The 27507-nt window shown below is 39.9% G+C and overlaps 2 protein-coding genes across 17 annotated transcripts in view; both read right to left on the bottom strand.

Moving 5' to 3' along the window:
- SGIP1 (SH3 domain GRB2 like endophilin interacting protein 1) overlaps positions 1-27507 on the bottom strand; it is a 232978-nt gene that overhangs the window by 175249 nt on the left and 30222 nt on the right. The window lies entirely within an intron of this gene.
- LOC113889764 (40S ribosomal protein S13-like) lies at positions 23692-24128 on the bottom strand. The gene has a single exon (XM_027536994.1). It carries the CDS (start codon positions 24103-24105, stop codon positions 23707-23709), a length of 399 nt encoding a protein of 132 aa, XP_027392795.1. The 5' UTR covers positions 24106-24128; the 3' UTR covers positions 23692-23706.

Raw genomic sequence — 27507 nt, forward strand, 5'->3', positions numbered from 1 at the left:
AAATTAACAAATTGGCAGCTTAAACAGATTGGGCTTTATTAGCCTAAGCAGTGAGATTTACTCTCACATCTTCGATGGAAGGTCTTGAGTTTTTGCCCACTAATAAAAAAAGTAATCATGTCAAGAAAAAAGTTACAAAATAAATTTCTCCAATTATTTCCATACATTTTTTAAGCTTTGGCATCTATCTATGATGGCTCTTCTCCAGGTCACAGTTGACAGATCAAAAGACTCATATCAAGCACTATACTAACTGCTGAAGACATAGTAAGAAAAAAAAAATTCTTGCTGTATATGGAAAGATAGATGATGAACAAATAAATAATTTATCCTGTGTCAGGTAGAGAGAAATGCTATGCATAAGAAAAAACAGAATCAGGTGGTGTGCAGTTTTGAGTTTGCCATTGATATTTTATGTGGTGTGCTCAAGACAGGCCTCTCTGACTAGGTGCTGTGTGAGCAAAGACTTACAGGAAATAAGAGAATATACATATACCACGTGGTTATCAAGGGATGAGGATTCCAGTTAAAAGCAGAGCAAGTGCAAAGATGCTGACACTGGAAGGTACAGGAGCCAACAAGGACCCTAATGTGGTGGTAAAAGGTAGAAGAGGAAGTTGGAGAGGTGGCAGGCTCTAGGCTACACAGGGTATTGTAGGCACTGTTAAGAGTTGATTCTTTCTCTGTGGGAGATGGAAAGCCATTCGAGTGTGTTAAAGAATGGTCCACATCACATTTTTTAAAGGATCGCTTTTACTGTCATGTAGAGAATACAGAGAAATGGGACCACGATGAAAACAGAGCTGGTAATTAGGAGGCTATTAAAATAAGCCTTCTGAAGGTAGACTGTGGCTTAGACCAAGGTGAAAGCTTTGGAGATAGGGAGAAGTGATTGTACTGGGGACATATTCTGACAGGAGAGATAACAACATAGTTGGTTGATTGGACGTGGTATGCAAAAAACAGATAATTCAAGAGTGACTCAAAATTCTTGGTGACAGCAACTGTAAGAACAAGGTTGGCATTTACTCAGGCAGGGAAGAAGGGAAGGCTTTGGTTAAGAAATAACACTTGAACCCAGTTTTGAATAGGTATTATAACCTTAGGGAAGGATGCCCCGGAGCAGGGATGGATGATTTTTATTTTCATCAGGTTGGGTGCCATGAGCCAAAGCCAAGGCAGATGAAATAGCAAGAATGTTGTGAGAACCACAGGTAGTCTGGTAGGACTGGAACAGAAGGTGTGAGACTGGGGAGGCCAGCAGGGCCCAATGAATGAAGAACCTCTCAGATGCACACTTTATTCCACAGGCCCCTTGTCAAGTGCACAGGATTTGAGAACCATGATCTGGTCGCAGAGCTTTAAAGCTCTTCTCACAGGACGTCTGCCTTCTTCCTAAATTCCATTTGGATATCACTTTTTATTCCCATATGCCTGTTCTTATCCCATAGAGCTCTCTTCTTCTATTCTGTGAAATGACTATGTCTATCATTTTTACAAAACTTTATAAAAACTCTTGACAATGGGCACCCATATGTCCATCAGCTTATGCTTATTATCATATAGCTCAATGGATGTCCCCAGGGAACTGACATAAAGCTGGGTTAGTTAGAAAAAATGCGTGAAGCTAAAGACAAGCAGCCTTGAGAAAGGGTGTATCGAGTACAGACATGGCGGGAAAAAAGGGTAGTGACAGCTTCTCTCTCTCTCTCTTTTTTAAAAAATAAATTCCAGTTTATTGATTTTTTCTTTTATAGACTGTTCTTTTAAACATTTTAAGTTGAGGTATAGCTGATTTACAGTATAGTCTTCACTTTCACTTTTTTTTAAATTTAATTTTATTTTTAAACTTTACAAAATTGTATTAGTTTTGCCAAATATCAAAATGAATCCACCACAGGTATATATGTGTTCCCTACCCTGAACCCTCCTCCCTCCTCCCTCCCCATACTATCCCTCTGGGTCATCCCAGTGCACTAGCCCCAAGCATCCAGTATCGTGCATCGAACCTGGACTGGCATCTCGTTTCATACATGATATTTCACATGTTTCAATGCCATTCTCCCAAATGTTCCCACCCTCTCCCTCTCCCACAGAGTCTATAAGACTGTTCTATACATCAGTGTCTCTTTTGCTGTCTCGTATACAGGGTTATTGTTACCATCTTTCTAAATTCCATATATATGCGTCAGTATACTGTATTGGTGTTTTCCCTTCTGGCTTACTTCACTCTGTATAATAGGCTCCAGTTTCATCCACCTCATTAGAACTGATTCAAATGTATTCTTTTTAATGGCTGAGTAATACTCCATTGTGTATATGTACCACAGCTTTCTTATCCATTCATCTGCTGATGGGCATCTAGGTTGCTTCCATGTCCTGGCTATTATAAACAGTGCTGCGATGACCATTGGGGTACACGTGTCTCTTTCCCTTCTGGTTTCCTCAGTGTGTATGCCCAGCAGTGGGATTGCTGGATCATAAGGCAGTTTTATTTCCAGTTTTTGAAAGAGCATGAAAATAAACAATGGAAACAATGAAAGTTGGCTAATCCTACAAGTAAACATGTGTATGACTTTAGGAACCCCTAAACAGACAAACGTAAGACCATAAATACTAGAATACTTAAAGAGAAGGAGAAAAAAATTATGCTTTTTCTCTCATTAGATTTTTATCCAGAAAACACATGCTTACTGATGTCTCTGGATCAGCAGTGTCCCTTGTAGATGCCCCACAGATTCTTTCTGTTTATTGTGCTAGATATTTGTTTGCCATGAACACATTCCTTGGACCACTGAATTTGTTGAGTAAAGAGCATGGGATGTGCAGTGTTTGGATCTGGGCTTGGTAAGGACTTTGGATTTCTAAGCAAGTCAGCTTATGTCTTCGCCTCAATAGCCAATAAAAAAGATAAAATAAAAACAACCGCTTTACAAACCTTTCAGAAAGAATGAAGTATAGGAGAGCACTTTATAAAATGCTTCACAAATGGCAATGTGCTTTAAATATGTAAATTATATATTTCATAACATAATCAAAGCTTGTGATTGGGTTTTCCTTATATCTAGTGGGCAGGATCCAATCTTTTTACCCCAGTGGTTCCCACATCAGTTTTTGGGAACTGTATTTGGGAAGCTTTTTAAAGATACACTTCCAGCACCTGACACATTGAAGATATCCTGACTCAGAACTCCAGGGATGGGCCAGGAGCAGGAGCTCCCATGTGACTTGGATGATCAGCCAGAATGGAGAACTATTGTTACTTGACATTGGATATTTTCCAATCCCCAACTAATGCCCAATGTCAGTACACAGCAGGAACTTAACTCTGGTAATGGAGAAAGATTAAAATGTAAATGTCTCTGAAAGACATAAGATCTTGAAAAACTCACAGTAATTTACAAAGAGAAATGTGATATTTTAGTTAGAGTAGATCTTAATAGGAGAATAATTCCTAGAAATGAGTCTTGAAGCTAAAATTGATCGTCGGTTCTTGAATCCTGATTTCTTATAGAAAGGGAAAATGCGAAAGAAATGAAGGAAACATTTCAAAGTGTAACCTGAGATTGAGCCTGGTGGCGCTGTGTCTTCCCTATTCCCCCTTTTAGTTTTTTTCTCTCTCAGTACGCAGCACACACACACACACATAGGACTGGACTCATAACATTTTTCTAGACAGCTCAGTAAATTAGCTCATCAGATTCAAATTATTAATCATTTGAGTACCTGCTATGTTCAAAGTCTGCTTTTATGTAGAAAAACAAATGTCTGGGATCTTGCTTAAGGGAGAGAAACAAGTACAACTGTCACTGTAGTAGAGATGAGGGAAGATAACCTCCACCAGTTAAAACAGTCCTGTCACCTCGCTCCTCTGTGCACTTCCCTTGTGACCAGCCTGCCGCATGGTCAGAATCAGAAGCCAGGGGCCATCAAGTTAATTAGTTATTTTAAGCATCAAGGATAGAGTGAATTCAAAATAGAGAATGGTTATCAAACCAAGATATACGTAGATTAACCATTCAGGCTCAGTCTAAGAAAGACAAGCATTCTCTAAGGGGTTCCTTTCCATGAGGAGGCCCTGGAATATATCACCAGATTAGGCAAGGGTACAAGGGCAAGCCTCTGTGACAAACATGAGGTCTGAGATAAGAGTGAAAGGGAGTCCAGAGGAGAGGCCAACAAAGGCTTTTATAGAGGAACTGATACTTGAAATGGACTTTGAAGAATGAAAAAAACATTTAATTAGCAGAGATGAGAGGAAGACAGTCCCAGTGGCAGCTTGAGCTTTATTTGGGAAAACATCTTCCCTGCTAGTGAACAGCAGTTCAGTAGTTATTTGGGACATTCAAATGTGTCCCAACACCCTAGCAGCTGCCCTTCCCCCAAAATAAGACAGAGTTTTTTCAGCTCTAACTGCTGCAGCTGCATGCCAATCACCAGGCAGGACCCGCTGACGCTGCAGCCCTGAGCAGGCACCTGGTCTGCCTTGGGGGAATGTGGGAGGGGAGATGAGACAGTCATTCCCCTTGTCTATTTTGTAATCACTGAAGGAGAATTCCTAGAGCCCAGGCTTCAGGTGATACATGGCTACTCTTTCAAGAAGTTTGGCATATGGTCACTGCCCACTGCTACCAACTGAGAAAAGGGACAAGAAAAAAGAAGGATAGGAAGGGAAGACAAAAAACAAGACCACAGATAGTTTCACAAAACTTAGAGAGAGGGATTTTTGGAGCTAACTTATTGATGATAAAGAGTTTGGTTCAGGAGATCTCAGGATGTGGATTAATGTTTGGTGTAGTAATAAAATTAGCTATCAACTCCTTGAGTGTTCACCATATGTGTTGGGTTCACTATCTCTTTACATCCTTGCTTGTTCTTAGTCGTGTCCAACTCTTTGCAACCCCACGGACCGTAGCTCAACAGGTTCCGCTGTAATGGGATTTCCCAGGCAAGAATACTGGAATGGATTGTCATTTGCTCCTCCAAGGGACCTTCTCCACCCAGGGATCGAACTTGCATGTCCTGCATCTCCTACACTGGCAGGCATATTCTTTAACACTGTGCTACTTAGGAAGCCTCCTTTACATCCTTACCCTACAGTCTCATCTCCATTTGACAGATGAGGACACTGTGGTTTGCAAAAGTAAATACTTGCATAGATTCATAAAGCTTTTTAAAAATAGCTGAATTAAAAAAAGATTGAACCCAGTTTACTGACTCTAGAAATCCAGGCTCCTAACCCCATCACAATGGGATTAACCAGTTAGGTTCAGCCATGGGAAGCAGCTTGGGTACAGTTATTCCAGTTTACTTAACAGAAAGATATTCTCCTTCCTCCTCAACTTCACTGATTGCAAATTGAAACATTCTCCATTAGAGCCTCCTTTTCGAGAAGAAAAATGCTAATGCTAATACAGTACCTCCTTCCTTGTCAACAGCTTTCAAACTAATTATCTTCATGACTCCAGAGGGACCCAATCACACGTCCCATCTCCATCTTGCTACCTTCTGCTCTCATTTTCACCTGCTGCTGCAACACACTAGTCAATACTGGCCCCCTTTGCATCTTGGCACCTTCACACTCAGCTCGTGTCTGCATGCCCCCAGCAACAAAAGTTCTGAAGTGAAGTAAGTTTCACACTGCCCCTGGTGTAAGGATAAAGCCGCCACCATCGGAGGGAAGCCTGGATCCATGTAGAACCCAGGTCACTGATAACAAAGACAAACTCTATCTCTAGTTTTCTTTCCAAGATACCCAGATGATGGGTAGTTTCCATTTAAGCTTTAAACACACAACACATATTTTGTTTTCTTTGAGGTTTGTCAGAATCTAACCATAGACAGAAAATTAAAGGCTTTGATAGGATTTCACCACAGAATACATATGCACCAGGCATGAATCATTCAGTTTCTACAGTGTTAGAAATGAAGGGACACTAGGAATCAGACTGACTCTGTTTTCCATTTCCATGGGTGAACACTGAGGCCCAACAGCCTGGCATAACTTACATGAGGACCCACACTGAGCCACATGCCGGATGTTGACACATATGGGTTTGAGAGAATAGAAAATTACTAAATCTGAAATTTACTTGGGTTACTTGGGTCTAGTTTTGAGGCTTTGGACTACAATTTTTAAGTGGTTCATTTATAAAACAACAGTAAGTAGATGTATGTTTGGGATATATCTCCAAGTATATATAAGGCCAACTTTAACAATGAGAAAGTTGGTCAGTGAAATTGGGTGTTTTCAATGCACCTTATGGACTTGGAGGGTTCAGAATGTGCCACCCAAAATATATTGCTTTGGCATTATGATTATTTTGAGCTAAAGGCACTTGAGAAAGAGCAGATGCAGGAAGAGATCTCTGACTGCTCCCTTTCTACCCAAAAGGAGGTCATAAAATTTCCCATGAGAAAGGTGTACTCCCTGTACTAGGAAAAGAAGCACATTCTTATCACCAGACACTGGGCACTGATACCAAAAGGGACCTGTACAAATCAACCTGCTAAAATCACCCTTATCTTACATTGGTTCCCCCATTTATTTCCTAGTCACTGTCCCACAGTTTATTGCCCCCAGCCCAAGCCCCTTTTGTCTTGTCACATCCTCACAATTTATTGTTCTCTGGGTTAAAAAGTTTACAAGTTTGGGAGCCTAATGTCTTCTTCAGGTTTTCATTTTCCTTCTGAAGATTCCTGTCTACATGTAAAAATATTAAATAAATGTATATGCTTTTCTCCTGTTAATCTGCCTCATGTCAGTTTAATTCTTAGGCTAGTCACAGAACCTAAAGGGGGAGAAGGAAGTTTTTCCTCCTCTACAAACTGTAGCTAAGACTTTAGGCTCTTCTTTCATCACTATCAATCTTATGGGAAATTCACACATGATCTAGTACAAGACCTCTCGCCCTCTTTACAACACTCCCTAAATTCCCAGAAGATCTTCACTTTTATCCCCATAAACTGTGTATGAACCAAGACACACGTTTTTAACCCCATGAACCATATATGAACTAAGACACCTGTTCTTATCCCCATGAACCATATATAGACACACACCTTCTAAGCAGAAGGTCAAAATGACAGAGAGGATGTACAGTTCAAGTGTTCTGTGAATTGCAGCTCTATACATTTTTCTTTCAAAAGACATTGTTTTGCTCCATGGCTCTCAAAGTATCTGTTTGCATACATTTTGACAGGATATAAAGTTAAATCCATTTAGAATGGAAAGACATTTATAATAAATAGCTAACACCATGGCTTCATGAAAGAAAAAAAAAATCATATCCCAAAGATTGGAAGGACACAATCTTTAAATAAAATTTTTGAACAAGGGTGGTTGGCAACCTTAAACACAAACATACACACACATAACATTGTTTTAATTTTGATCACTTCACTGTGGATTCACAGCAGTCTGCAGCCTGGTATTTGAAAACTATATCTGTAAGCAATGGGAGCCATTAAATGTGCTAAGTGGAGAGTACCAAGAATAGACTTGTTAAAGAAAGACTTGATGACAAAGACTATAAATTAAGGAGTGAAAGGACAAGGTGACAAATCCCCATGTGCTGCAGAGGAAGCAAACTGTACTCTCCTCCTACTTAAAGAATTAAAAACAGTCTAATCGTTCTAATAGATGTATAGTCTGTTGTGCTGTGCTGTCACTAAGTCATATCTGACTCTCTGCAACCCATGAACTGTAGCCTGCCAGGATCCTCCGTCTAAGGAACTTTGCAAGCAAGAATATTGGAGTGGGTTGCCATTTCCTCTTCCAGGGGACCTTCCCCACTCAGGGATGAAACCCACGTCTCCTGCTTTGGCAGGTGGATACTTTACCACTGTGCCACCTAGGAAGCCCTAGATGTATTCTATATGGGCCTAATTAAAGACCTAGAATGTATGTAATACAGAGCTATATTAGGTGATGAGTAAACTATGAGAGACTTGGAGATAAGCACACATAAGTTGGGAAGATGTGAAAAGGGAGAGAGGATGGAGAGAATGGGAAGGGTGGGGTCTTCCCAGAGACTAGATAGCCATTTGCTAAACCAGTTTCCTCCTCTTTGTGGACCACAACCAAGTTATATTTCCAAGAGTCTCTTGCAATTAGATGTGCTTTGTGATGCAACAAAACTTTAGTGGAAGTGATACTGGGTACTCCCAAGTGAGAGGGCAGAGGAATGGCTGTGCCTCTCCCAGCTACATAAAGAAGACTCTGAAGACCTAGAGACATAAGACGGCAAGAACTTAGGTCTCTGACTGAATGCATCAGATACTCCTTACCTACCAGGAATACCCATTATGGGAATGAGAAGACACATTAGATAGTGTGAAGCCACCATAATGTCTGAGTTTGTTCGTTATACCAGCCAGCATCACTATAAAAATAATGTATCTGATGATCATGCCTAAGTTCTAAAGAAAAGAACAGCTTTATTGAGATACAGTTTATATACAGTAAGTTTCCAAGCCAATGATCTTTAGTATGTTCTCAGACTTGTGCAGTCATCACAGCTACCTAATTCTAGAGCATTTTAATCACTTCACAAAGAAATCCTATACCCATTAGCAATCTCCTCCCATTTTCATCCAACCCTTCCAGTCCTAGACAGGTGCTTATCTTCCTCTCTCTACAGATTTTCCTATTCTGGACACTTTGTATAAATGGGATAAAACAATATTTGGTCTTTTGTGATTATTCCCTGTTACTTAGAACAGTGTTTTCAAGGTTCATCCACGTAGCATGTATCAGTTCTTCATTCTTTTTATTGCTGAGTAACAACACCCCACTGTATGGATATACCATATTGTACACTTTCATTCGTTAACCAAGCTTTTCTTGTATTTGCTGTAGGAGCTTTAAAATATCCTATCATCATATTGAAGAGGTGATTCATTTATCTAGAGGATGCACACACACATTCAAAGCCCTGTGGGTTACAACTATCAATACTTTGCAAAAAAATGGCTTGCTGCTGCTACTGCTGCTAAGTTACTTCAGTCGTGTCTGACTCTGTGCGACCCCATAGACGGCAGCCCACCAGGCTCCCCCATTCTTGGGATTCTCCAGGCAAGAACACTGGAGTGGGTTGACATTTCCTTCTCCAATGCATGAAAGTGAAAAGTGAAAGTGAAGTCACTCAGTCGTGTCCGACTCTTAGCGACCCCATGGACTGCAGCCTACCAGGCTCCTCTGTCCATGGGATTTTCCAGGCAAGAGTGCTAGAGTGTGGTGCCATTGCTTTCTCTGAAAAAAATGGCTTATTTGACTTAAAATCATTCAAAAAATCAGTCATTCAGAAAAATCGAAATTCCTGTTAGAGTGATAACATACAAATCACCTTAAAGTGGAAAAAAAACCCAAGAGGAAAGCACATGGCTTTATACCTTTAATTCAAGAATTCTAAGAAAAAAATAATACACTGCAGGCAAACAGTTTGGCAGTAGCCTCCATAAGGATGCATTTTGGGGAGGAACCCACAGAACTAAAGCTAATGTCAACACAAAGCAATTAAGTAGAAATTAGGTTTTGCTGGGTCAGGAAAAAAGTTCATTAAAGGAATCAAGTCTCAATGTTTTTCTAAAGATAAATCCCAGCTTAGTCTAAAAAATCATTAAATCTTAATTACAGAGTTAATTTGTTGCTGGTGTCTACAAATGAAATATTAACATATTTCTGTAGCCTGGAAGTTTAGAATTGTGATTTTTCTTTTCATGGTAGAGAAGTTGACTATCTGGGAAGATTTATAAGACTGGAGAAAAATTGCAAGACAGAAAAATGCTGCTTCTGTATTCGATCTCTTTAGGTCATCAGGAGGACATTCACAAAGAAAGAATTGACTCTGCAGGCATTACATTCATATGATAGACACTTATCAAGCACTCCTTGTTTCCTGGGCCCTATTGAGGTGCTGGGAATACAGAGACATAGAGACATTGGCTTGGTTATTACAACAGAATGTAGTAAAATCTGTAGAGAGTCATGGATAAAGAGGAAACTTGGAGAGAATGACTAATTCTGACTGAATGCCTTGTCTCAATGGCAAATATATTGTGTACGGTCTTGGGATGAGTAATTTGCTATGTGAGGAGAACAAGGAAATTCTGGATAGTGGGAATGAAATCCACAAAGATTTGGAGTCATGATAAGTCATGGAAAGTTTAGGAAAAAGTGAAACGAGAGTTATGCAAGGCAGAATTACTGGGAATACAGAAGTAGGTTAAAAACTGGTTTGGGTTCAATCTATAGAGCTCATGAGTTTAGATTTTGTTCTTTAGCCAGCTGAGAACTAGCAGATTTTTCTAAAATATCTTATTTTCTAAAATAAGTTAACGTGGTTGGGTTATTTTTGACGTTTTACTATAAAAACATACACACACAAAAGAATAAGATACGAATTGTGGTTGATTACCACATGCATATCAACCACCTGGCAATTGTCAACATTTTTCCACTTTTGCTTTATTTAAATGGAGGATTTTAAAGCAAGTCACACACCTGATTTCATCTCACTCCTACATCTTTACATGAAAATATGTTCTTATCAATCCACTTTCACATCTAAATAAAATAATATTGTACTGGCATAATTTAATCATTTATGGACTTAAATGCTCTTATCTTATAAATATCTTTTTATAGTAGGTTTGCTCAAATGAGAGCCCCCAATTAATTTCCTATGTTGCCCAAGTTGCAAGGATTCTTAAAAATTTTAGTTTAGAACACTACTTCTTCATCCCACTCTCTTTTATCCCCATGCCACTGACTTCCTAAGAAACCTGGTATAATGTTCTGAAGTCTGTCCCACATACTGCATTTATCTGTTTGCTTCCTTATTGGTGTAATTTAATTTTCCACTATTTCTTATAACTGGAAATTTACTCTGAAAGGCCTAATTAGATTCAGCCTCAATTTTTTTGTCAGACAAGAGTACTTCATAGGAGGTACTGCATAATTTATATTGTACCCCACTGGGAAGCACTTAATATCAAGTTGTCCCACTCATAGTGATGTTAATACTGAAGATCAGATTTGCTTCCAAGATGACTTCACCTAGGTCTGTGTGGAAGATGGGACTATGGTGAAGTCATTCTGGTGGCAGGGAGATCAGGTATTACAGCATTATAGGAGCAATGAAGTAGACATGAGGCAGGAAACAGAGATAAACAGAGAGAATGCCATAATGGACAAGTAATTTTGGAGTAGGATCATTGGAAGACTGGAAATACATTAATATTATAAATTTGGATGGGGGATGGGAATAGGGTCAAGTGAGCCAGTGGTGAGGACAAAAGAATGTAAGCTCCATGATAGCAAAAGACTATGTATATGTTGCCCAATGCTAAACTCTTAATGCTTAGCACTGTGCCTGGCACACAGTAGGTATCTGATAAATATGTGTTAAGTCCATATATGACTGTATTGTTGGATGGACAGGTAGGTGGATAGAGGTGTGGAAGCTACTAAAATAAAAAATTAGTTGGATGTTCACACTACTGCTAGTAGCTGGGGAGATCCTGCATATTTAACTTGCCTTCAGGATATTTGTCTATTGATTATTACTACCTCAGGAAAATGCTTTACACTGTAAGGTATATCTCAAATTGTATAACCCAGGAATGTAAAAAAAAAAGATGCAAATGAATCTAAATTTAGTCCATGGGATTCATATCTGGATTTTAGGAATGTAGGAATGAACTTTGTGATTATTTGGGGGCCTCAAATCATAAAAAAGTTTTAGGAAGTTTCTAGGATGATGACAGTCTGAGAATTTATGCATCTATATCAATGGCATTTAACATATAAAGTTAAGAATATTAAAAATCATAATTATTAGCAAAATAATGATCTGGTTCCTTGAAAATCAGTAAGTCTCTAGCCAGACTAACTAAGAAAAAAAGGAGAGGTGACACAAATTGCTAATATCAAAAATAAAAATGGAGACATCACTTTTAATGTAATTAAAAATGGCAACCCGCTCCAGTGTTCTTGCCTGGAGAATCCCAGGGACGGGGGAGCCTGGTGGGCTTCCGTCTATGGGGTCGCACAGAGTCGGACACGACTGAAGCGACTTAGCAAAAGCAGCAGTAGCAGCAGCAGCAAAGACTTCAAAAGTATGACAAAAAATATTAAGCCAACAGATTTGAAAGGCATAATTTGCAAAAACCCATAAAAGAATAAATAAAAAATGTGACAGGTTTATATCTATAAAGGAATTTTAGTCAAAAAACTAATACTCTTCCAAAGCATCAGGTTCAGATGGGTTCACTGGTGAATTCTACCAAACATTTAAGGAAAAAATTATACCAATTATCTATAATTTTTTCCAGAATGGAGAAATATAGGGAATATTTTCTAACTCATTCTAAGAGATCAGGATTACCCTACTACTAAATTCAGACAAAAACATTCCATAAAAAGAAAACTGCAGATCAATATCTCTCATGTACATAGATTACAAAATTGTTAACAAAGTATTAGCAAATTGAATTCAACAATGTATATAAGGAATTATATATCGTGATCAAGTGGGATTTATCCTAGGTATATAGTCTGGTTTAACATTCAAAAATTAATTAATGCAATCACATGAACAGGCTAAAGAAGGAAAAATCGCACAGTCATATCAATAGATACAGGAAAAACATAAGGCAAGAAAGGAAATAAAAGGTATACAGACTGTGAAGGAAGAAATGAAACTTCGTTCACAGATGACATGATCATTTTTGTAGAAAGTCTGAAAAAAATGAGCAAAAATCTCCTCGAACTAGTAAGTGATTACAGAGAGTTTGCAGAATATAAAGTTGATATGCAAATATAAATCACTTTCCTTTATGCTAGTACTGAAAATGTGGAAATAAAGCACAGCATCATTTCCAACAAATATGCTAAGTCACTTCAGTTGTGTCCGACTCTGTGCAACCCCATAGATGGCAGCCCACCACGCTCCCCCATTCCTGGGATTCTCCAGGCAAGAACACTGGAGTGGGTTGCCATTTCCTTCTCCAATGCAGGAAAGTGAAAAGAGAAAGTGAAGTCGCTCAGTTGTGTCCGACTCTTAGCGACCCCATGGACTGCAGCCTACCAGGCTCCTCCATCCATGGGATTTTCCAGGCAAGAGTACTGGAGTGGGGTGCCATTGCCTTCTCCGTCCAACAAATAAAATAGGTATAAATCTAACGAACTGGTATAAGAACTATATGAGTGGAATTATGAACTCTAATAAAGATATCAGAGAATAATTAGAGAGATATTCCATGTACATGAATAGGAAAAATCCAGTTCTTCCCAACTTGATCTTTAGATTCAATGCAATCTCAATAAAAATTCTAGCAAGTTACTTTGTAGATATCTAGAAACTGATTCTAAGGTTTATGGAGAGGCAAAAAATCTGGAATAGCACAGTATTTAAGGGTAAGAACAAAATTAGACGACTGATACTACTATTCAAGAAGATAGAGAGCCCAGAAACAGAATCACTTAAATACAGTCACTTATCTTTGACAATGCAGCAAAGGAAATACAGTGAAGCAAAGACTGTCATTAGGTGACCTTGGGTATGGCAATGACTTTTTACATATAACCATACAGGCATGATCCATGAAAGAAATAGCTGACAAGCTGGAATTCATTAAAATTAAAAATCTCTGTCCTGCAAAAGATAATATCAAGAAAATGAGAAGACAAGCCATAGACTGGTAAAAAAATGTGTGTAAAAGATAATATGATAAAGAACTATTATTCAAAATATACCCCCAAAAGCCTTTTAAAGCTCAATGTGGATCAACCTAGAACCTATTATACAGAGTGAAGTTAAGTCAGAAAGAGAAAAACAAATATTGTATAATAAAGCATATATATGGAATCTAGAGAGATGGTATTGATGAAGCAATTTTGCAGGGCAGGAAAGAAGGCACAAACATGAACAGAATTTTGGACACAGTAGGGGACGGAGAGGGTGGGATGATTTGAGAAACATGTGCATTACCATATGTAAAATACATAGCCAGTGGGAATTTGCTGAATGATGCAGGGAAACCAAATCTGGCGCTCTGTGACAACCTAGAGGGGTGAGCTGCAGGGGGGTGGGGAAATGGGAGGGAGGTTCAAGAGAGGGGGAAGTATGTATACCTATGGCTGATTCATGTTGATGTGTGGCAGATAATTGCAATATTATAATTATCCTCCAATTAAAAATAAAATAAAAATTCTCATTGATAAAAAATAAAATGCAAAACACAATTGAAAGACCAAAGACATGAACAAACACTTCACCAAAGAAGATACATAGGTGACAAGTGAAAATGAAAATCGGTCACACAGTCATGTCTACTCTTTGCAATCCCATGGACTATAGCCTGCCTGGCTCCTCTGTCCATGGAATTCTCCAGGCAAGAATACTGGAGTGGGTTGCCATTTCCTTCTCCGGGGATCTTACCAACCCGGGGATCTTACCGACCCAGCGATCGAACCTCAGTCTCCTGCATTGCAGGAAGATTTTTTACCAACTGAGCCACTAGGGAAGCCCGTAAGTGTATAAAAATATTTTCAATATCATCAGTTCAGTTCAGTTCAGTTCAGTCTCTCAGTCGTGTCTGACTCTTTGCAACCCCATGAATTGCAGCATGCCAGGCCTCCCTGTCAGAGAAGGCAATTGCATCCCACTCCAGTACTCTTGCCTGGAAAATCCCATGGATGGAGGAGCCTGGTAGGCTGCAGTCCATGGGGTCGCTAAGAGTCGGATACGACTGAGTGACTTTACTTTCACTTTTCACTTTCATGCATTGGAGAAGGAAATGGCAACCCACTTCAGTGTTCTTGCCTGGAGGAAGAATCCCAGGGATGGGGGAGCCTGGTGGGCTGCTGTCTATGGGGTGGCACAGAGTCGGACACGACTGAAGTGACTTAGCAGCAGCAGCAGCAGCAGGCCTCCCTGTCCATCACCAACTCCCGGAGTTCACCCAAACTCATGTCCATCGAGTTGGTGATGCCATCCAGCCATCTTATCCTCTGTCGTCCACTTCTCCTCCTGCCCCCAATCTCTCCCAGGATCAGAGTCTTTTCCAATGAGTCAACCCTTCACATGAGGTGGCCAAAGTACTGGAGTTTCAGCATTAGCATTAGTTCTTCCAAAGAACACCCAGGACTGATCTCCTTTAGAATGGACTGGTTGGATTTCCTTGCAGTCCAAGGGACTCTCAAGAGTCTTCTCCAACACCACAGTTCAAAAGCATCAATTCTTCGGCGCTCAGCTTTCTTCACAGTCCAACTTTCACATCCATACATGACCACTGGAAAAACCATAGCTTTGCCTAGATGGACCTTTGTTGGCAAAGTAATGTCTCTGCTTCAATATCATATGTCATTAGGAAATCACAAATTAAGACAATTATGAGGTACCACTATGCATGCATTAGAATAGCCCAAATCCAGAACACTCACAATACCAAATGCTGACAAGGATGAGGAGAAACAGGGACCCTCATTAATTGCTGGTGGGAATGCAAAATGATATAGCCACTTTGAAAGACAGTTTGGCAGTTTCCTACGAAAATATATATATTCTTATCACACAACCCAGCAATCACACATCTTGGAATTTACCCAAACCAAATGAAAACTTATGCCCATACAAAAACCTGCACATGCATGTTGACAGCAGCTTTATCATAATTACCAAAACCTGGAAGCAATTGAGGTGTTGCTCAGTAGATGAATGGAAAAATAAACTGTGGTGCACCCAGACAATGTAATATCATTCATCACTAAAAAGAAATAAGCTACCGAGATACAAAAAGGCATGGAAGAAATTTAAATGTGTATCACTAAGTGAAAGAACACAATCTGAAAATAAAGCTTACTGAACTTCCGGTTATAAGATGAATAAGTTCTGACAACCTAATGTAAAACATGGTGATTATAGTTAACAAAACTATATTTTATACTTGAAAGTTGCTAAGAGATTAGATCTTAACTGTTATCACCACAAAAAAGAAACTGTTAATTATGTGATATGGCTGAAGTGTTAACTAACCCTGCTGTTGCAATCATTTCAAAACAAACAAGTATACCAAATCATCATCTTAAAAATACCAAGGTGTAAGTCAACTATATCTTAACAATGCTGGAAAAACTAAAATTATAATAAAAAACCTAATACTATATAATGAAAATGATACTTACAAAAATAAAACTTAAAAGACTTAAAATAGGCCACCAAGGCAAAGACTCTGGTCTTTAATGATGGTAGTGTTTTCCCCTTTTCTTTCTTTCAAATGACATCTTTTTTAATCTCATAGAATGCTGTCAGCCCTCCTTATCTTTAGGTTGCACATGTGTGGATTCAACAAACTGCAGGATCATTTAGTACTGTATTTACAACCCGTAGTTGGTTGAATTCACAGATGCAGAACACCTGGATATGGAAGGCCAGCTATGGGACTTCAGCATCCGCAGAGTTTGGTATCTGCAGCAGGGCCTGAAACCAATCCCCCATGAATACCAATGGACAATTGTATTACCTCCTCTGTTCTGAATGTTTGAAAATATCTATATTCTTCCTAGTAAGATAAGAAAGTTTGTATTATCATATTCCTTCCTTACTACCAGATTAGTAGCATTTATTACCATTAATCATTACTTTTCAATGGTTTAATAACTGAAAGGATCATATGTTTAACCAGTGATTATTTTTTAAATCTCCTCTTCTTTTTTATTAATGATAAAATCTGATTCATACCACTTTAGTGAAAATTTGGGGCTTATCAGTTCACATTAGTGAAAAATCAGGAATGGCACTGCCTTCAGACATACTGGAACCACACCATCAGGGCACCATGACCCTGAGCACTCAATTCCCCATTTTCTGAGGGGACATTCTTCTCACACTCCACTGTTTGGAGACTGTAGCTACAGGTGCACATCCTCTCAGGTTTAACTTCAAGAGAACAGGGAGTACTGTCAAGAGCTCCCACGTAATTCCCAGAATTCATTTCTGACTCAACCCATCACTGATCTAAATGTTTTATTGATTTTATTTTTATAAGGATTGTCATTTTGTTCTGCTTGGTTAAGTCTGTGCCACATGTCATATAGAGGAATGGCTAGCTCCCAGAGGAGATTTTGGATACTAGAGGAAGAGTAGATGCATTCTAGCAAGACAACAACTCTAAAAAAATTGCCTATTTTGTACTGTGCTTTCATATTATCTTGTGGCTACCATCCCCAGCGCACAAATGAGAACCTGATGCTCGCTGAGTGGTGTGGCTGGGACTATAAATGAGGTCTCCCTTCTCTTAGCTGGGTGTCATTCTGCTGAACGAGATTGTGCTGCATAGTAGAATAAATACTCATTACTCCAAAAATGAATGAAAGAACTCTTCTCCCAGAAAAAGTCTTTTTTATCTTGTTGGATAAAATAAAATATTTTGGAGGCAAATATAAAAATTCCTCTTTCCAAGTTTTCAATTGTTATTTCAATGTCTCTGAAATCAATATGATGAATAGAGTATGAATTAGCCCCTAAGAAAGTTGATAGCCCCAAGAGACAACAATTGTTCACTAATTCACATTGATCTTAACAACATCTCATGATTCAAATAGCAAAGTTGCTGGCAGAGAGTGCTGAGATCAGTTGCTTACCACTAGAGAAATCACCCTAGCACCCTTCTAATGATAAGATTTACATGAAAGTGAAAGTCACTTCAGTCAGGTCTGACTCTTTGTGACTATACAGTCCATGGAATTCTCCAGGCCAGAATACTGGAGTGGGTAGCCTTTCCCTTCTCCAGGAGATCTTCCCAATGCAGGGATCGAACCCAGGTCTCCCACATTGCAGGCAGATTCTTCACCAGCTGAACCACCAGGGAAGCCTAGGAATACTGGAGTGGGTAATCTATCCCTTCTTCAGTGGATCTTCCCAACCCAGGAATGGAACCGGGGTCTCCTATATTGCAGGCAGATTCTTTGCCAGCTGAGGCAAGAAATCCTAAGATTTACATAGTTGCTTGTGAAGTTCCAACATACTACAGATGAATGATTCATTTTCCCTAATTAAAGGAAGACATCAAAATGATTACTTCTTTTACTCTTTCACTCAGTGTAATGACTGATTTGGGTTGATCCTGACTGAAGCCATAACAACTTAGAATGATATACCTAAAATTTGCTCTTTTAATAAAATGGGCTGGAAAATGGATGAACACTTAAAGTTCAGACTGCATGTGTTAAGTCACTTTAGTCGTGTCTAACTCTTTGCGACCCTATAGACCATAACCCCGTACACTCCTTCGTCCATGGTTTTCTCCAGGCAAGAATACCGGAGTGAGTTGCCATGCACTCCTCCAGAGGATCTTCCCGGACCAGGGATTGAACCTGCATCTTGTAAGTCGTCTGGATTGGCAGGCAAGTGCTTTTTGCTTTCTCCTAGAATTTACAACATGGTAGAAACCGAAAAGTTTTTCATGACAAACCAGACTTGAAATTCTACAAAGGCAAAGACCACATGTATTGAACTCACTGCCTGGCAATTACCCAGAGACTTGCACAGGAGAGATAAATAAAGTGTGTCGAATAACTGAGTGAGTAAACGATTCACTTAACTTTCCCAGAGGAGCACGAGTCTTCCAGCTTTGGGATTCCACTCTGACACTTTGTTCTAGAACTCTGAGCCTGAATTTCAGAAAGTCCTTCTGATTTGTTAACCCCCACCCCCCATCAATTTAGAAATATCTCCCCTTTTTCAGATTTCTTTTATATTTTCTGTCCATAACTCTCTCATTTAGAGTTTACTTACCTCACTTTATATATGTGTATGTGTTATTGTCCTCAATTTTAACTGGAAGTTTCTAGATTCTGGACACTTAGGTTTATCTTTTTTATATACCCTGAAACCTAGTACAGCTCTGAAATATTTAAATTTGCATTTCACCTTTTTCTAATAACTTGGGCAGTTCCCATAAAGACACACCCAAGAGAAACACAGTATGTTTAAAACTAAAAACCAATAAAATAGAAAGCAAGAGTCCATGTAAATAGAAGGGGATACATTCTTTCAGAGTTAATTAGACAGATTGTACTTGGGCAATAAATTTGGTTTCAAGTTTTCCAGCACAAAAAGAAAAAGAGGGTATCCAAATTATATGTCAGATAACTATGCACTGGCCAGAACATTTCTCCCTATGACATTACACCCAAATAAAAATTTATCAGGAGTCTCTGTAGCAGAAAGCAAATGGACACTGGAGTCAGGTTGTCCTGGTTTTATATCTCATTTTCTGTCCCTTTCCTAACTATGTGACTTCATTTAAACTCACCAGACCTCAGTTCCTTCATTTGGAAAATGAGGACTTGGGTAACTATAAACCCCAAGGGGCTATTCTAAGAAGTGCTATTACTAAGCTAGTTAAATAGTAATAATAATAATTAATAGTAGTGCATCTTACTGTACCAGGCACTGTGCCAAGGGCTCAATGTATAGTATCTCACTTCTTTCTTGTTCCTCTCTTGTGAGGGAGGTGACTGAAACAGTGTGGTGAAGTGTGGGCCTAAGGTCCTGCAGCTAGCCAGCCCACTGTGTGACTTTTAGCATTTGATCCCTTGCATGCCTGGTAAATATCTCCTGCCATCCCATTTTTACAAAAAGAGTAACTGCTGCAGTATGCTTTTCTATATGCATAATTTCAAACTATTCTGGGACCATATTTGCACCCTTGTAAAGAGAAAATGGCAGATGACATAGAAATCTCAAGTCTCTTGAGAATACTAAATAAATTTCTGTGTGCTTTCTTTGCATGTTTGTATGCACTAAGTTTAGATCAGTCAGGTTCAACCATAGCTTCCTCACACTGAATTTTCCCTGTGCATAGCACACAGAGGCATAGCGCCTATCCAGCCCCATCCCATCACTCTCTGCTTCCCAGGAGATCTTATTTCCAGGTTCCAGGTGAGAAAGAAGTCAAAAGGGCATTTATCAACTTAAGTGAGTTACAGGACAGTCAATAGACTGAGTTCAATTCCAGGCATGCTATTCATTAACCACTGGACTTTGGGAAGGTCACTCTGAAACATGAGTGTCACTGTGGGTAAAGTGAATAAGTTGGACAAGTTTAGTAATAGCTATTGAATTGCTTTTTTAGGGACCTGTTTCAGGGACTGCTACTCCAGTGCAAAGAGGAGATTAAAATGTTCTCAACCCCTAACTTCAACTGGGGAAACTCTAGTTTTATTGTTTTTTTTAATTTACTGCATGTTGACTTTAGTTTGAGTTAAAAAGTGCCTCTGACACATTGAACTAGATGATTGTTAACAGTCCTGGTTTAACAGCGTGGCTGAACAATCTGAATGCACATCCATTCCTGGCTGAACTGACTGCCCTAGGTGGGACTTCGGTGTTACAATTTGCCACTAGTAGTAGGCATGGCAGGTTTACTAAGAGAAGAGTTAGGAAGAGAACTTTTTGCTTTTCTTTGCTAAGTTCTGAAAAGAAGCAAAATATTCCAGATGATAATCCTTCTCGGAAACTGGCAAGTAGATGGCCACAGGAAGACACTGGTTGCAAAGGAGACCAGATGAACTGGGAAATTATTTACTGCTTCCAGCAAATTAGCTGAAGAAGAAAAAAAAGAACGCTTTCTCCCTTTTAGTACTGTGGGGAGGAAGTAAACAAAACATTCCATCTGATGTGATTCAGAATTTCCCAGATGCTAAGCCAATCGGCCTGCTGGAGAGTTCTAAGCCATTAGGACTTTCCCAAAGCATCCTAAAAGCACAGAACCCTCTCTTATGAAAGATGCAGCAGCAGAAAGGACTGCCCGCAGGCTCCCACTCAGGAGATCTGGTCCTCCTGGTCTTTCCTCTGTTTCTCTTTGTTTGGAATTGGGCAAGTCACTTTTTTTTCTCTGATGTTGGTTTTCAAATCTGTCAAAGGAAGATTCTGGACTAGGTATGTTTAACTAAGGTCTCTTCTTGCTACAACATAGAATGTTCCTCCAAATAACCCAGGACTCAGCCAAATGGACAGCCCCAAGTCGCCTGGCCTCTGGAACACTTCTCAGTATTGAAGTAGAAACCTCTTAAGCCCCAACCCTGCAGATGACGATACTCTTACTGACTGGCTCCTCAATACCTTCAAGGTTTACTGGGTGGGGCATAATCGTTTTAGGCACATCTTGTTCAGATGGTCTAGTGTAAAATCAAATTCTTGATGTGCTTTTCCTTTTCTAACTCATTTTTATTTCCTCTGTACTTCATGCTGATATTTCAGGACAATGTCTGCTTCCCCCTCAATGTCCCCTAAATATTACATATTAAAGAGTAGTGGATAATAGATTCTAACAACAACAAATAGAGAGTAATAATGGAAAGGTTATATTATTACTAAGTGGGTTACTTAAAGGGGTTTCCCAGGTGGTACTAGTGGTTAAAACATACACACACACACGCTAATGCAGGAGATTTAAAAAGAGAGGTAGGTTTGATCCCTGGGTTGGGAAGATCCTCTGGAGAAGGACACAGCAACCCAGTCTAATATTCTTGCCTGGAGAACCTGATGGACAGAGTCCATAGTCCATGGCCTATAGCCCATAAGGTTGCACAGAGTCGGACATGACTGAAGTGACTTAGCATACATGCAGCTTACTTAAAATTGAATTTTAAATATTTCTACTCTTAAAAATCACAAGTCATTATTATCACAGAGAATCTTCCTTCTGTCAGATTTCTTCATTGTTCCTCAGCTCCTCAGTCTATTGCAGATCATAGCTCACTACAGTCCTTTCAAAGTCCTTTCCTGGGCAATTCCTGGATATTTGAATTTTTTCCAACTTCCTTTTATAGAGCAATTCAGTTCTCTCTCTTTTCTAATGATGCTCCTTGGCTATTCCCTGGGGCCAGCTTTCCACATCTAAAAAGCACAAAGTGTTTTTTTTTTCCTAATTGATTTCTCTGAGCAGTTTCACATCTGTTTCCTCATCTATAATATGGGGGAAATTGTTCCTGTGAGTTATTGTGAGGCTTCAGTGAGATGATACCTGCTTGGTACCCCAAACAATGCCTGGTGCATAATCATAGTAGGTGCTGAACTAATGTTAGCCACTGGTATTTGCAGTACTCCAAAATCTTTCAGGATTGTTTTGAGGATTAGAGATAAAGGGCCTGCCCCATGGGAGGCATATATAAACATGCAAATATGTTAATAGTTACAAACTGTTTACTCAAAGCCAAGCTCTGTTCTATATATGTCCATTTAATATTCACAACAGACAAGAACTATAGATACTCTTCTTATCCTCAATTCACAGATGAGGAAACTGAAGCATAAAGAGGTTAAGTAACTTGCCTAAGGTCACACAGCTAGCTAGCGGCTTAACTAAGATTTAAACTCAGGCAATTAGACTTAAGAGTCTGTGTTTTTACCTTCCATGTTGTCCTGCCTGTTAACTTTTTTAGTAGCATTGTTAAATAAATGGGGGCAGTAGGTTCATTGAATGCATAATCTAACTATAGGACTCTGTATCAAGGAATAAATTCTCTCAAAATACTTCTGAAACACTTTAAAAGTAGCTTTTGGCAGCTCACTGGAATGCCAAAATGGCAGTTCACTAGGTCTTCCAGGAATGTTGTCAAGAAGTCTGGTTGTTTTTCCATTGTTTACTATAAAATGCATCTACTGTCTAAACAGAACTATACCAAAGAATACTAGCAAAAATTGTTAATGTTTCAACAACTGGATCAGCAAAGTGTTAGATGCCAGAGTTTCCTCTATCTGTGTAGATGTATGAGCTACAAAGATGACCTTATTCATGAGACTTATGAGTCTGAAAAACATTTAATGTTTCAATCAAATGAAGCCAACCACATAATCAATCTGGTACTTATTTTGTAGTCACACATTTATTCCTATCCCACACTGTAATTAAGCATCAACCATCAGCTGCCCAATCAAAGACTGAAGTTCAAATGATTTTCCTAAAATCAAACCAAACATTTTCAAGGTCAGCTTCAGCAACGGCTAATCCAGCGAAGGAAAAGATCATTTGGCCCTCCAGACTTCCAAGCTGCACACCCGTGATGAGATGGGCTACCGCCCTTCTTGAAATGAAGGCCTTTTGTTGGGAAGTGTGTGTGAGTAGACACTTGGTTGGTTCCTAGCCCAGTACCTAGCCCCTCCCTCCCTGGTCATAGCACACTTTCTCTTCCTGACACTACCTGGACTTATTTCAGATATCCCCTCCTCCACATATCCATGTGATTCAGGGGACTCTAACCCCCGCCTCTCTGGCTCCAGCAAGTGGACCCTGATTACCCTCATTAAGCTAATCTGATCACAGTTGTCTCATTCCCCTGGCTAAACCACTGTGTTAGGGATAGACCCAAGACATGAAACACGAGACATTTGCTTGGGGCTTCTGGGAAATGTATCTGAGTTCTAAACAGAGACACCCTAGAGATGGCTCCCTCTGCCTCTGGACATTGTTTTATCCAAAGCTAATGCTTGTTACAGTCATAGTCATTTTCCAGTTCTGAGGATAGCAATATGGAGGAAAGAAAGCCTAGATCCTGATGACAGTATGCTCCTAGAACCTGTTTTTTTTTTTTTTTTTCTGTTAAACAATGATTTTATTACTTTAGTACAATACGCAAATTTATGCAACCAGGGCAGAGGCTGTGGATGACTCGTATTTCCAATTGGGGGGTAGGACTCATTCGTTCTTGTAGTATCGAGCCACCTGGTGAATATGGCTCTCAATCAGAATCAGACGTAATTTAGCATCTTTATCCTTTCTGTTCCTCTCAAGATGCTTTTGGATAGCAATAGCTTTCTTAATTAAATGATAGAGATCCTCAGGGAGATCAGGAGCAAGTCTTTTGGACTTAAGAATTCTCAGGATTCTGTTGCCTGTCACAAAATGTACTTGCACAACACCATGAGAGTCTCTCAGGATCACACGGATCTGTGAAGGAGTCAGGCCCTTCTTGGCCAGTTTGTAGATCTGCTCCTTCACGTTGTCAGAAGTGAGCTTCAGCCAGGTGGGGACGCTGCGGCGATAGGGCAGAGCCGACTGGGACAGGCCCTTCCCGGGAGCGCGCATGCGCCCCATGATGGTGGCGGTGTGGTAGCAAAAGGCTAGAGCTTGTTTTTTTACTCTCTCTGCTCCATCAATTGTGTAAAATAATAAACCTCATGATTGAAGGCGTTTGAGTTAAACTGCCCCCATATTTGAATCCCTAAGGATTCTAAGGACAGGCCCTTCCCGGGAGCGCGCATGCGCCCCATGATGGTGGCGGTGTGGTAGCAAAAGGCTAGAGCTTGTTTTTTTACTCTCTCTGCTCCATCAATTGTGTAAAATAATAAACCTCATGATTGAAGGCGTTTGAGTTAAACTTCTCCCATATTTGAATCCCTAAGGATTCTAAGCCCCACCATGCATGCTTACACTTGTGCAGGCTTGTTTCAGCGTAAACCAGACTGCTTTCAGGGAAGGGTGCTAGCTCCACTGTAAGTCAGGATGAAACAGAAATTCAATATCTGCCCAAAACCTAAAACATGACAAACCTGTCAGCTTGCTGCCCAAAGTGTGGTCCCTGGACTAGCAGCGTCAGCCTAACCTATGAGCTTATTAGAAATGCAGAATGTCCACTCATCTGTGTTGGACATTCAGCTTGTTTCCATGCCCATGCTACTGTAAACAGTACTGCAATGAACATTGGGACACATGTGCCATTTTGAATTATGATTTCCTCCAGGAATATGCCCAGGAGTGTGATTGCTAGGTCATACGGTAGTTCTATTTTCAGTTTTTTAAAGAACCTCCATACTGCTCTCTACAGTGGCTGTATCAATTTACATTCCCACCAACAGGGCAAAAGGGTTCCCTTTTCTCCACACCCTCTCCAGCATTTATTGCTTGTAGATTTTGGGGGGATGGCCATTCTGACTGGTGTGAGGTGATACCTCATTGTAGTTTTGATTGGAATTTCTCTAATAATTAGTGATGTTGAGAAGAGAACCTGCCGTATAATACGAGGAGCTCAGCTTGGTGTTCTGTGATGACCTAGAGGGGTGAGATGTGGGCGGGAGGTCCAAGAGGGAGGGGATAAATGCACATATAGCTGATTCACTTCATTGTAGAGCAGAAACAAACATAACATTGTAAAACAATTATAATCCAATTAAGAAATAGTGAAATGAAATATAAAAAAAAAAAAATGTAGAATGTCAAACCCCACCGCTTTCCCACTACCTGACCTGCTCCATCACATCACACATTTGAACAAGATTGGTTGGTGTTTCCAGCACATGGTAAATTTGAAGCATTATCCTAGAATCTTTAAATCCTGGAATAAAAGGGGAAGAAAAAGGCCCAGCAATATGGTTCCTCGGGGGATCTCTTGGGAAACTTTTAAGACTCAGTCTTCTCCCCCTTTTCCTTGTCTCTCGTGGGAGGGAAGGGCCTCGAAATTGTGTACTTTGTTATCCTTCTCCAAGTCCCTTTCTCTAATGATTTTTCTCTTTTACTCTTTGAAATCAAATTACAATACCTGCATGGCAGGATTCTAGTGCCATTCCTCTGCGGCCAGGTAGCAAGGAATGCCTTTCCCGGGTATGATGGCTGCTAGAGAAGGCTTTCATTCAACAAAGGGCACCACACCTCACAAACTCAGCCATTACTTGTGCATTCAGCTCGGGGCAAGAAAAGCCAAATTGGAAAGACTAGTTATTCTACAGCTGCTAATCTAGCCCACTAGTAACTGTAATAACCTGGTACACTGCAATGACCTGCAATCTGGTCATTGCACATGACCTGGTACCTGATTTGTGGGGCCTGGTGCAACATGAAAATTAAGAATTCTAAGCAAGTAAGAGCAAGGCACTGAGCCAAGTGCAGAGCCCTTCTAAGCCTTATGCAACAGGATAGGTTACACAGACACAAAGCCAGGCCTACACTCAGGAAAAAATGGGCAGAAGAGAATATGAATCCAGTTGTCTGGATTTACTTTCAGAAAAGCTTTTGCAAAAAAGAGAAACTGTCATTGGAAGAGGTCTAAGATTGCCTTATGGTGAATAAGACTCCATGATAAAAGCATTCATACCAAATATCATCTATTTATTTCTTCATTCAAACTCACCAAAAACAAGGCACGTTGCTAGTTTCTTGGATACAAATTTTAAAAAAGACATTCTCCACCTTCATGGTGCTCACACTCCAGTTGGCAAACTAACATGAAAATAGACCTATAATCTGAGGCCATGGAAGAATCCCAAAATGTTAAGTACTTGAAACTGAATCACCAACCCATAAAATCTAAGTGTGTTCTGTAAATTAGTAACGAAATTAGTGAAGTTACCCTTCTAAAAAAAGTTACTTTTCCTTGTTGCAAACTTCTCAAAGGAAGCCAATAAGTAGGCTGATTTAGTGGTCTACAAGTTGACTTTCTGAGGAACAAGGTACATCATTTTGCCTATGTAGAAATTTTGTCCAGTGTGCACCTACTTATTCTTCACCTTCATGAGATATGGCCCCCACTATTCCTTTCTTCATTATATCCTCTCAAAACATTTATACCAATCTCATTGCCAGAGATGGGCAGACCAAATAAACTGATCCATTTTCCTGATATTTTTGGAGACTGCTTGGCAAGGAGAGAATGGAAGAAATTCCATTTAATGTCAGGCTTTATGTTAAAAAGAGAAAAAAAGAGGCAGTTTGTTTTCAGTTCAGTTCAGTCGCTCACTTTGCGCTCACTTTGTGCTCACTTTTGTCCGACTCTTTGCGACCCCATGAATTGCAGCACGCCAGGCCTCCCTGTCCATCACCAACTCCCGGAGTTCACCCAAACTCATGTCCATCGAGTCGGTGATGCCATCCAGCCATCTCATCCTCTGTCGTCCCCTTCTCCTCCTGCCCCCAATCCCTCCCAGCATCAGAGTCTTTTCCAATGAGTCAACTCTTCGCATGAGGTGGCCAAAGTATTGGAGTTTCAGCTTTGGCATCATTCCTTCCAAAGAAATCCCAGGGCTGATCACCTTCAGAATGGACTGGTTGGATCTCCTTGCAGTCTAAGGGACTCTCAAGACTCTTCTCCAACACCACAGTTCAAAAGCATCAATTCTTCGGCGCTCAGCTTTCTTCACAGTCCAACTTTCACATCCATACATGACCACTGGAAAAACCATAGCCTTGACTAGACAGACCTTTGTTGGCAAAGTAATGTCTCTGCTTTTGAATATGCTATCTAGGTTGGTCATAACTTTCCTTCCAAGGAGTAAGCATCTTTTAATTTCATGGCTGTAGTCACCATCTGCAGTGATTTTGGAGCCCCCCCAAATAAAGTCTGTCACTGTTTCCACTGTTTCCCCATCTATTTGCCATGAAGTGATGGGACCAGATGCCATGATCTTCGTTTTCTGAATGTTGAGCTTTAAGCCAACTTTTTCACTCTCTTCTTTCACTTTCATCAAGAGGCTTTTTAGTTCCTCTTCACTTTCTGCCATAAGGGTA

Source organism: Bos indicus x Bos taurus, chromosome 3 (assembly GCF_003369695.1).
Source record: "Bos indicus x Bos taurus breed Angus x Brahman F1 hybrid chromosome 3, Bos_hybrid_MaternalHap_v2.0, whole genome shotgun sequence".
Taxonomy (NCBI): Eukaryota; Metazoa; Chordata; class Mammalia; order Artiodactyla; family Bovidae; genus Bos; species Bos indicus x Bos taurus.

What these genes read in the sequence shown, in the direction of transcription:
- LOC113889764 (XM_027536994.1), bottom strand. Translation starts at nt 24,105, where the DNA reads ATGGGGCGCATGCGCGCTCCCGGGAAGGGCCTGTCCCAGTCGGCTCTG.